The sequence below is a fragment of the Triturus cristatus genome, chromosome 10 (genome assembly GCF_964204655.1).
Source record: "Triturus cristatus chromosome 10, aTriCri1.1, whole genome shotgun sequence".
Taxonomy (NCBI): domain Eukaryota; kingdom Metazoa; phylum Chordata; class Amphibia; order Caudata; family Salamandridae; genus Triturus; species Triturus cristatus.
In genome coordinates, this window is record NC_140593.1 from 1019035949 (window position 1) to 1019048109 (window position 12161).

The 12161-nt window shown below is 41.7% G+C and overlaps 1 protein-coding gene across 1 annotated transcript; it reads left to right on the forward strand.

The window, feature by feature from the left end:
- Window positions 1–431: 431 nt before the first annotated feature.
- LOC146796435 (parvalbumin beta-like) lies at window positions 432–5520 on the forward strand. Its single transcript, XM_085629012.1, has 5 exons — window positions 432–562; window positions 1007–1074; window positions 1908–2040; window positions 3887–3996; window positions 5250–5520. The coding sequence occupies exons 2-5, from the start codon at window positions 1014–1016 to the stop codon at window positions 5273–5275; spliced, it is 330 nt and encodes a 109-aa protein (XP_085485138.1). The 5' UTR covers window positions 432–562; window positions 1007–1013; the 3' UTR covers window positions 5276–5520.
- Window positions 5521–12161: the final 6641 nt, after the last annotated feature.

A 12161-nucleotide genomic window follows, 5' to 3' on the forward strand; every position in this document is an offset into this window, starting at 1 on the left:
TTTCATGTCCTTTTTATAAACGTTTAGAAGCGCCGGACTTGCCTCTCAGGAACAGCGACACTTTCCAAAAGGTTTTGGAGTAATTGTAAAAGTGGCGTTCTGCTGTTATTAGAAAGGCTACTATAAGCTCCTTTTCACTGAAACTACAGATTTCTTATGATGGTTTTACTGATGGGTGTTATTAAAAATCTGATCACATTAATGAGAGCATTTGCGTTCGTGAAATTAATGATTTCTTGGGCAGGCACTGCCTGTTAAACTACCCTCATGTTTGCTCGTGGTGACTGATGTTCGCCTTGCTATGTATGGCGTTGCACGTGCGCACATTGTTCAGAGCAGAGTGCGCATTCCACAGGGTTATAAATACAATTTTGACTGGCCAGCAACTTTGGGCGGCTATGGTGTCTCCGTGGGTTTTTGCAGTCATGTGTGTGCAGCACTTCTGTATATGGCTCTGTTTCTTGACTGGAAGAAATGTATAAAAGCCTCGGTCCGATGGAGGAGAGTCAGACCAGCAGCTCCCTGAGACCTCCACTGTCCTCCTCTGCAACTCCCAAGCAAGGTGAGTTGGCTTCCTGCGACGGGTGGACTGTACCAACTTGGATCAGTGAGAGGGATCCGACGCAACGAACTTATCATTTGGGCATTCGTGTGCACTGGGAACATGGACTTGGCGGAAGGCATGGATGCAGGCCTCGGGACTTGCCAGGAGTGTGGCTGTGCCTCGGCCAGAGCTGGATTTGGGACACGCACTCGGGCAGGCTGACCCGTCCACTTGGTCGGTCCTGGGTTTTGGGAAGGGAGACAGGTGGCACGTGCACCTGCTGGGCTCCCCTCCTTACACCGGGAGGAACTGAAGGGCCAGGCCGAGCAGGCAGGACCAGGCTCAGACCTGCCTGTGCTCAGCAGCCAAGACAGCTTTGACTGACTGACTGTGACCACTGACCTGTTAATCAGTCTGACCGCACATTTCTAAGTATTAACACGGGCTTTTCTTTCCCTCTAGCTTAAAGATGGCTTTCTCTGGCATCCTGAGTGACTCCGACATTGCTACTGCTCTGAAGAACTGCCAAGGTAATTCCCCAAGGCATATTTGTGTGGCCTTCTTGTCCTCAATCTTGGCGCCATGTTCTTCTTATCTTTGGCGATCCAAGCCTCTCTCTGCCCTCAGATTTGGACCCTCTAGCTAGTATTCCTTGCCCACGTTCATCTAAGGTTATCTGCTCCATCAGTCTGGGCTCCCAGTCTCCTCAGACCTACCTGAACCCATGTACATTTAAGTCTGTCCTTGACAATTTCCCTATCCCTATCCCCCACCTCATTCCTTTTCTCTCGCTCTACGCCACTCATTACAACTCTCTCTGCTGTAGGACCCATCGCACTTTTGGCGCCCTTCTTTTTGTTGTATTGTCAGTTCCACTATGTCCTATACGCATCTTTCCGATCCTCACCCCCTCTCTCTGATTAGATCTTTCTTTTAATCTTACCCACTATAGCCACTCTTTATCTCCATGGTTCGTTCACTGTCTTTCACTCGTCTTTTCTTGCTTGGTCATTCTTTACCTCTGCCACTTTCTCAGACAGCCCCCCCCCCCATTATCTAGGTCCTTACCCCACCTTTTAACGCCTTCTCTTGCGTACGCACAGCACACCCTTATATGTGTATGCATCACCTCTCGTGCCCCTCCAGCTCACTCAAACCTATCGCCTGCCTCCCCCTCCAATTGTGATTGATGCTCTCTTTTCTTTCTCTCTCCGTCTCACTCTTTCACCCAATTTCTCTGGCTACTCTTGTTGCTTATTTCAATCTTTCTCTGATTCGCTCTTCTGTCTCCTTCCCGCTGAATCAATACATTAGTGGAGTCGCTTCATTTCCTAACGCGTTGTCCTTGTTCTCCACTCCACAGCCGCAGATTCTTTCAACTACAAGACCTTCTTCGCCCAGACCGGACTGAAGAGCAAATCCGCCGACCAGGTCAAGCAAGTCTTCGAGATCATCGACCAGGACAGGAGCGGATTCGTTGAGGAGGATGAGCTCAAGTAAGTAGGGAACTCTACACACACAAATACACACGGACTAATAGAGTCAAGCCACAAAACATAATACGTCCAAATCCATACACGCAGTGCCACGCTTCGCATAGAGACCAGAATGCAGCGCGCAATGGCACTGGCGGATGACCTCACGCTTACACCCGATTGGTCAGTCAAGTACCGAGAGACTCAAGGGTAAAAAACAGACGTAGGACAAACACACATTGCTAAGGAAATGAAGTAAAAGATGCTTGAAACTAAGAGGGAAAAACATCGGAGAAGTGAAAGGAAATGTGGCGGGTCCTAAGATGGACTATTAAGGGTAGCAATTCTAATAAAGCAGCGTGGTTCATTAAGTCTTGTCCTATAAATGCTAATTTAATAGTACAGGTATTCGCCTCTTAGCGTACCTAGTTTCTGCTCCTGAGAAGGGTCAGTACTCTCCCATTAAACGCATTGCCCCAGTAAAGAGCAGTGCAGGTACTTTAGCCTTACAAATTATAGACGTGCAGGTGCTCAGTAACCTACACTCACTGCCAATTTAAAGCACTGATTAAGGCCCCGTTGAAGCAGATAGCGAAAATAAAGCGCTTACAGATATTTGAATGACAATTATTCTAAGGCCTTAAAGAAGCATATTATTAACACAGAATATAGTCAAATACTTCTTATTTGGCTTGGTGCCATTGGTCTTTGTAGTTTATGTGTAGGCACAAATTAAAAACAACACTCTCAACCACACATTCCAAAGGGTGCAATTTGCAATCAATGTGGGTACACGCTTCAGCACCACCACGAAGGAGCAGTAAGCACTACACAATATAATACTACAAACATACACTTTTTTTGTGTGGAAAAAAAGGATTACCCTGCTCAGCTATTCTGTTAGCATTTTGGGATAAAAAAATCATATCATTTCATGACTACAATTGTGCAAATTGTTCATTTTTTTCATAATGAACGCTTCCATGTTTAAGGTTTTAGAAGTAAATGACTCTCAAAGTAAGCTGTATTAAAGCTAAGTGTGGTGGCAGGCAGAGTCACCCATATCTGTTCCAGTGCAAGTATTCCGAGGGCACCGGACCAAATCATGTTTTGCTGATTCACACACAAAAGATCCCCCACCCCCCGACCAACACCACTCTCACCATTTGTTGGGCGTCAGTCAGTCAAAGTAAGAATACGTCTGAGGGCCCACAGATAACTGAAAGTGGTATTTTAAATACTTTCCAATCTATGGATGTCTCTGACTACCTCCTTCCTGAGTCTGAAAATTGTTTGGTTCCTTTCTTCATTTTAAAATGTCGGAAAAGGGTAAACCTGACAGTGCCTCCCAGTGTGGCTCAACACTTGCAACCCCTCACAGCAACACTCACAGCACTTCCCACTCTAACTTGTTGAGAGCTCGCACCTCAACTAAAGACAAACTTCACCAAAGCAACTGCAGTCACATTCATGCCAACAGACCCGATTCTAGCGGTAGATTCAGGATTTGTTAAGTCATTTTATTAATTTAGCTTTCCCCCTTTGAAACTGTCCCCACTTCAAAACAAGTCAATGAGAAAATAAAACCCCAATTACTTCTTCGAAAATCTCCCTCTTTCTTCTTTCTTAATGTTGGCGTTTATGCAGTCACAAAAGAGTTGTTGTTGTTTCAAACTGTTTCTTTATGGGCTGGTGGAAATATCAGAGCGGGCAGTACTGCTTCTTTAAAACAACAGACAACTTTTGCAGACTTTTCACACACAGATCCTCACAGATTGTTGAGGCCTAAAAGCTCCATGTCATACATTTTTACTTGCAGACTTTCTATGGTTTCAAGCTAAGTCTCTTTATTTTCTTTGCCTTCCAGGCTCTTTCTGCAGAACTTCTCTGCTGGCGCCAGAGCCCTGACTGATGCCGAGACCAAGGCCTTCCTGGCAGCTGGTGACTCCGATGGTGATGGCAAGATCGGAGTTGATGGTAAGCATTGACTAGTTATCAAGTGGATAATTGATTCCATAGTCAGATTTGGAGTAAAGAACCAGAATTCTAATCGTAATAGCCCCAGGTGTCTCTAATTATGTCATCCTGTCCAATCTCTCAATGCCTCCATTCTTTTACCTCTTGAATCTAGAATCAGCTCTGAAAGAGGTTCACTTCTAAGATCTACATAAAACTGGGACATTTACACTGACTAAACAACTAATACAGTAGGAAAAACATCTACAATAATGTTCTTAGCTCCAATGGAAAATCAAGCACAACACAGCATGCCTCACAACTGAACTGTGAACACAATTGCTCAAGCTGGGAGGCTGCAAAGTGCCAGACTGAATATCAGTAAAACACTCAAGCTGGACTGGGGAGACAGTGGGTGTGGCATTGCTTCGAAAGGGGCTAAATTGTTCCATGTCCAACTGGAGTAATGTATTCGGTTCTGCTATTATACTTTGCATTCCAGGCCCTTGTAGTTTTCCTTTACTTATAACAAACACAAGATTTCATGCCCAAGAATGATCATAGAAACGGAATTGTGTGAGCTACTAAAGCCTGGCAAGGGACAATCTGAGATCCATTAGGGATGACTTTTTTTTACCTCATAATTTATTGCCATAATGTGGGCACTGGCCTACATCCAACAGAGCAGCTTCACAGCGAAAAGGCCCCATTTAATGATTGTCCCTTTGATCTAGAACTGTTTTATGTGTTTTTAAAATCAACAATGCTTCTCCTCAAGGGGGCAACAGGCCCAGATGGCCCAAAAAAGCTAAAGTTTAGGTTAAAAGAATGCAATACGTTGTTGGCTAAAAAATAGGCTTGGGTGATGTTCTCACACAAGACATGGGTCCATTTGATATTTTAGTTACATGGAGCACAGCATCTAGAAACATATTTGAGTGAAAGTTATCAGGAGCTATTCATGGGCAATGTATTATCTATGACCACAACCACTACCATAAGTGTTAATAGAAATTTTGGGCTCCTCTGCACTGCCCAATACTGTTGTGCAAGTGTATTAAAAATATATTGTTGTAATAAGATGCTTATACTTAAACTATATGTTTATGGGTGGAATCATAGTTGTTAAGAGGCATATTCATTTAGTGCTGGTGCTTTAAATTCAGACTTACAATGTTAAAGCAAAAGTACAAGTCCCATGATGCACCTTGATGTTGGCTAAAAAGTAGCATCACTCCCAATGATCTAACACCCAAATATCTGTTTCTTTGCAGAGTTCTCAGCCCTGGTTAAGTGCTAAACCGTCCACCGCCACGACCAAGCTGCTTGCGCTCTCCACGCTCTTTCTTTCTTTCTGAAAACCTCCTATTTATTTATATCTTTTGTACAGTAAAATGGCATTGGCAGTTTCTATCCATTGTTGGAAATGTGGTTATCTCTGACAAGATGGGTCTTTGTATTATACACTGTTGCAAAGGAATAGAGAGCTGTATGTCTCGGAACTGATCTGGAACCATCTCACCAATAAAAAGATTTATTTTGAAATCTATTGTCTCGAGTACTTCTTCTGTGTTCATCTCGGATTTGAATACAAGTAAGGCACCTAACAGGGACGCACTATATACACACAGTGCTCTGGAAAGAGTCAGCAATGCACATACATATGTGCCGCTTCTCCGCCTAAATATAGCAATTTAAGATTGATGCCCAATTCACAACATTCCATAAGTTATGCCACCAAAATGAAAGTACGGTGTTTACAAAAGTTTACAAAATTCAAATTGAATACAAAAAGAAAAACAAAAAAAATAGAGGAGACAAACAAGAAAATCATTAAAATTAAGGAGGAAAGGAGTTCCGATAAAGAAAAAAAACTAGAAAACTGAAAATACATCAAATTAAAACTAATATAAAATATGCTAAAAAAAATAGAAAAACTATAAAGAAATGCAATGCAATGCAATGAAAATTAAATGATAATGTAAAAAGAAATAGAAAAAGGAGTGTATGAGTTGAAAAAGTTTGTAAGAAGAGCTAAAGGAGAAAAAGAAACAATTTAAAATTAAGAAAAGGAACATGAAAGAAAGAAACGGAATAAGAAAGGAAAAAGGGGGAAAGAAGCAAAACAGGCAAAAAGAAGGAAAGTGGCACACAGTCTTTACCAATTACGCTCATCTCATTCTAAACACACAGAATATTTTCACTTTGCCATTGTTTGCCCTGTCTACAGTCATCAGTGAGGATATGGTTATCCCTTCTACCGACTTTCTGTGAAAAAAGACTATTAATGAACAAGGAAACGTTTCATACATTTTTAATATAACAGAAATGGGATGCAGTTGGAGGGCTAGTGAGTTGCAAACTGAACACTCAAAGCAGAATTTGGAGGTGTGCTCGCTACAACACTCAGCAGCACTGCAGGAGAACCATTTTATGGGCATGAAGTAATTAAGAACGGCCTGCTCGATCAACTCCGAGCCAGTAGGCGACAATAATTGTAGACTAATGCACTGATTTCAGAATGCAGTGAAACTTAGACCTTCCTTGTGATCACCTTTAGAATCAGGGCCACTGGAATTATGCGGCAAGGCAGGGTCAAATTATGTGGCAGAGTTGAGTAAATTATGCAGGGGGGAAGGCAAATGATGCGGCACACTTTGTGGAAGTATTACTTAATTATTTTGTCACGTTTATGCTTTTTAACAGTGTCTAGGCATTACTTGTACCTCATTAGTAAGAGTTTAAGAACCAAGCGTAGCAATAAATTGGTGCTTGCAACCCTAAATGCTATAATCTACCTGAGACAGTCTGGGGGCAGCGAAGGGAACTGTAAAAGGGCCTGAGCAATCCTCCGGCCTAGTCTGAACTATGGGTGCTGTGCACCCCCATAAGCACACACTGCTCATCAGAGATCTTTCTATGGCTATAATCTAATTACTTTTAACAGACCACATTTTATCATTAACAAACCGATACTCAGTCTTCCATCATTGGTCCAACCAACACCCTTTTCTTCTTTCTACCACAATAAAACAACAACATAACACATGCCACAGCGCCACACATTTTAACTTTTGCAGCAAACAGGTCTAAAACAAACAGTCTTAAATCTACTTCATCCCTTCCTACACACAACATACACTCTACTCACAAACACATCACCGCCCCTTTGCCTTACAACTTTCACTCACAAGCAATACTATACAAACAAATACATCAGCACCTCTTTTCACTACTCCTCAAAAACAAAACATATTCACATCAGCACAACTAAATCTTGCAAACACAACACCTCATACTACTTACAGTCACAAAATACAATCATACACCCACCTTTCAAACTACACAAATGAACAAACTCCAATGCCAAGCTTTCTCTTTTACACCACACCTAACACACATACAACAACACAGCAACTCTCTTCCAACCACCTCTCATCCATTGGACAATTTAGAACCTTACAATATAACCCACATGCTGCACCACCACCACTGACTCATACACCTTCTGCCCTAAACATACGCAAACAATATAAACAACGTGCCACACATCACAACTTTGCTTCTCCAGGTCTACTGCACAACAAGGTTACACCACAAAAAAAACACAGCACACCAACTCACTCTCAAACACCTTCCCCCTACCTACGCACACAGACCCATCAAAATGCCTTCTTAGCCTGCTGGACGAAGAACACATTACAGAACAGCTTCACGATTGTTATCTTCATACAGCTAATACCAGCACTAAAATCACACCTGCTACTAAACCGTACAAAACTGATCGCTCTTCTACAAAACAAAGTCTCACTGTCAGCAAAACACATTATCTAAACTATCTACTAATAAATGCTCAATCGCTCTCTAAAAACAAACATCACATCTACGACCTTGTCACTGATGCAAAACTAGACATACTATTCATAACTGAATCATGGTTGGAAGATGATATGGCTCCAGTCCTGCATGTAGCTGTTCCTCCAGGCTATCAAACGATCACCCCAAATCGCATAGGCAAAAAAGGAGGTGGTCTAGCTGTTGTGTTCAAGCAAACATTACATATCACAAAAGTTGACATCTCCATAAAGAATTGTGAGGCTCTTCTAACGAGATGCAATCCTACACCATCTTCCGCCTGTAACTTCCTGCTCCTTTACAGACCTCCACCTAGCAAGGCGACATTCCCAGACGCACTTCGAGACACAGTTTCAAACCTGATAACAATACACTCCAACCTATGCGTTCTGGGTGACCTCAACATTTGGTTTGACAAACCCAATATGACCCATCCGAAAACAATAATCACTGGCCTAGATGCACTGAACCTGCATCAGATTGTCCACAAACCCACACACATCTCTAGACATATCCTAGATGTAATTTACGCTAATACCGAACTAGTTACCTTTCACACTATAACTCCAGTCACATGGTCAGACCACCATTTGCTTGCTTTCAAACATAAAACAACAATAAGCGACTCACCTAAAACCACCTTACGTGCATCCACCCATCGACCGTGGAACAAACTCAATTTGGAACACTTAGAAACACAACTAACATCCAGTACAGATCTGGAAACAATAAATTCTGTTCAAAAACTATATGAGTGGCTACAGGAAGCTTTTGATATCCTGATACCACTCAAAACCACACAACAGAACAAACGAAAAGAAGCACCTTGGAGAAATACAGAGATAAAAGACATAAAACTACAAATTAGAAAGCTGCAACGTGCCTGGCTCAAAACAAAAATCAAACAAGACAAACTTCACCTACACAAAATTAACAGATTATACAACTCAGCTATCAAACAAGCAAAGGAAAAGTACTGTTCAGACAGAATTCAAAATGCTAAATGTGCAAATTAAGAATTCTATAAAATTCTCAATGAATTTCGTAAACCAAATTGCCTAGAAGGAACTCATCCCGTTACTCAAGATTTCACTGACAAACTGGCAAATCATTACACGGGCAAAGCAAACACGCTGGACTCGTACTTAAAACAGAGATAAAGCGCAAGCACTAACCCTTTTGCAAAACAACAATCCAAGAATACTCTAACTCAGCCTCTCTGTTCCTTCCAACACATTTCACAGAATGAATTTATGGACCTGGTGAAAGCAAGCAGGCCTACCGGCAGCCCTGCTGGCCCACGTACACCACAAATCTTCAAGAGTATTCGTCTGACAACCTCTGCTGCCACTCCAGTAAGAACAATCAGCAACGATTCCTTAACTACCGGAATATTTCCAGAAGAACTCAAAAAGTCATACATACGCCCTTTACTGAAGAAAGCAAACTTAGGCCCGCTGAACCCTGGCAACTACAGACCCTAATGGACCTTTCCTGGGCAAACTGATAGAAAGAGCAGCGTTCACCCAGATGTCACAATTCATTGAAGACAATGCCATACTTTCAGACTTTCAGCCTTCTAAATAGGATTTCATCCAGGAAGAGGCACAGAATCTGCTCTCCTTGCCATCTGGGATGACCTGAATAACACAGTTGACCGCAACGGGGTTGCTGCACTACTCCTCTTGGACCTCTCGGCTGCCTTTGACATGGTTGACCATGACATTTTAATAAAAAGACTCTACGAAGCAGACATAGAGGGGACTGCTTTAGACTGCATCACGTCCTACCTTCCAAACAGAACTAAGGTCATCCATACCCCACCTTTCTCGTCCAAACCGTACTCCACAAAATCTGGGGTCCCTCAAGGCTCTATCATCTCGCCCATGCTTTTCAACATCTACATGAAGTCATTACAGGTATTGATCAATCAATTTCAACTCACGTGCTATAACTATGTAGATGACACACAAATACTCCTTCAACTGGCATGCCCCAAAGACATTGGAAACTCACCAATTTTCAGTTGCCTCAGAGCCGTGGATTAATAGATGACTTGGAGCCATCTCAAATTGAATGCTTCCAAAACAGAAATACTCACGTGGGGCGATTGAAAATATTATGACCCGCTTGCCACCTGGCCCGATGAAATGGGATCACCGCCTAAAGTACAGAAGGAAGTAAGAAACCTCGGAATGACCATGGAGTCCAAGCTATCGATGAATGCCCAAGTGGACAAACTAGCAAGATCAAGCTTTGTTACTATAAAAACTCTGCGACAAATTTTCCCCCATTTGGGATTCCCTCACAAGATCCAAGCTACCTTTAACGACTACGAAAAGACTAAAACAGATTCAGAACACAGCTGCAAGACTACTCCTGCATATCAAACCGTGAGACCACAGCTCCCCTGCCTTGAAAGCCCTGCATTGGTTACCGGTTGCCAGAAGATCCACGTTCAAGTTGCTTTGTATCACCCACAAAGCCATACATGGAATGGAACTGCTCTTTGTCAGGAATAAAATCACCAAACACATTCATCATAGGAACCTCCGCTCTAGAGTTGCACCTCACCTCAAAATCACAAGATACAAGAAAAAAACATGGGTGGCACATCCTTCTCTGTTCAAGCAGCCACAATATGGAACTCTTTACCCCCCAACATAAGATCCACTGACAACCACCTTATCTTCAGAAAACTACTCAAGAATTGGCTCTTCCCCACATAAGCACCATACGCAAACAGAAATATACAGCATATCTCTTTGTATATAAGCATTTATTTGTACTATAGATATGTACCTATATATATGTAATGCTTTGTATAAACATGTAGAATAATTATGTTTAAAAAAGAAATAAATTTTTAAGTACAACACTTCAAAACCAGAGTTTATCAAATGCATCTTTAATCTACTTATACTTCCTTCCTTTATGCATCTATATGCTTTCCATGTACTTGGATATATATATATTTATTACTTTCCTACAAAAATAAATATATATATTATATGCACTACCCTATTTCTCACCTATACCTCTATCAATATCCATAATCTACATATACTTACTTCCTTTATGAATCTATAAACTTTCCATGTACTTATGGATCTATATATTTATTACTTTCTTCTAATTCAGAATATCCAATGCACTACCCTGTCTTCACCCTACACCTCTCTCAATAGATCTTCTACCTCAACTCTCTGATTAATCTCAAACCTCTTTCTACTACTCTTTCCAATGCATTAGCCTATTTGTCACCCTATTTGTCACCCTATACCTCTATCAATATATCCACTACCTCTACTCTCTCATTCATCCCAAACCCCATACCACTACTATGATCCACAAAATAGCCCTTTCTAGACTCTCCCCTACTCTACCCCTCCTTGCACCACCTGACACCTCTTTTACTATACTTATTCCCCAAACAAGCCTTTCTAAACTCTTCCCTCTGACTCTTCCCCGCCACATCCCTTTTTACTCATCCCAACCCTCCCACTACTGCTATGACCTCAAAAAAAGTCTAAAGCCTTCACTCTTCTATCCCTCCACTATCCTTTTCAATCGAAATAACAGAATAACATGTCCACTTCTCAAATTTCATATTTCACTATACTAATTCACCACTAATCCTTATGGGTTTCGGGGTAGCGTGCTACTCGCCAAGAAAGTGCTTCAACACCCCATTAGGGGTAACAAGCGCTGCATAAATGCAAACCTTTTTTCCCTCTTCTACCCCTCCGCTATCCTTCTCAATCTAAATAACTGACTAATATTCACCACTCAAATTACTTTCATATTTCACTATACTAATTCACCATGAATCCTTATGGGTTCTGCAGTAGCGTGCTACTCGCCAAGAAAGTGCTTCAACACCCCATTAGGGGTTACAAGCACTATGTAAATGCTAACCTTTTTCCGTCTTCTATCCCTCCGTTATCCTTCTTAATCCAAATAACTGACTAATATACACCACTCAAACTACTTTCATATTTCACAATACTAATTCACCACTAATCTTTTATGGGTGACGGAGTAGCCTGCTACTCGCAAATAAAGTGGTTCAACACCCCATTGGGGTAACAAGCGCTATATAAATGCAAACCTTTTTTCCCTCTTCTACCCCTCCACTATCCTTCTCAATCCAAATAACTGACTAATATCCACCACTCAATTACTTTTATATTTCGCTATAATAATTCACCACTAATCCTTATAGGTTCTGGAGTAGCGTGCTCCTCTCCAAGAAAGTGCTTCAGCACCCCATTAGGGGTAACAAGCGCTATATAAATGCTAACCTTTTTTCTCTCTTCTATCCCTCCGCT

What these genes read in the sequence shown, in the direction of transcription:
- LOC146796435 (XM_085629012.1), top strand. Translation starts at nt 1,014, where the DNA reads ATGGCTTTCTCTGGCATCCTGAGTGACTCCGACATTGCTACTGCTCTG. An exon ending in GTTGAGGAGGATGAGCTCAA is followed by an intron (nt 2,041 to 3,886) that starts GTAAGTAGGGAA and finishes TTTGCCTTCCAG; the next exon opens with GCTCTTTCTGCAGAACTTCT. An exon ending in TGGCAAGATCGGAGTTGATG is followed by an intron (nt 3,997 to 5,249) that starts GTAAGCATTGAC and finishes GTTTCTTTGCAG; the next exon opens with AGTTCTCAGCCCTGGTTAAG.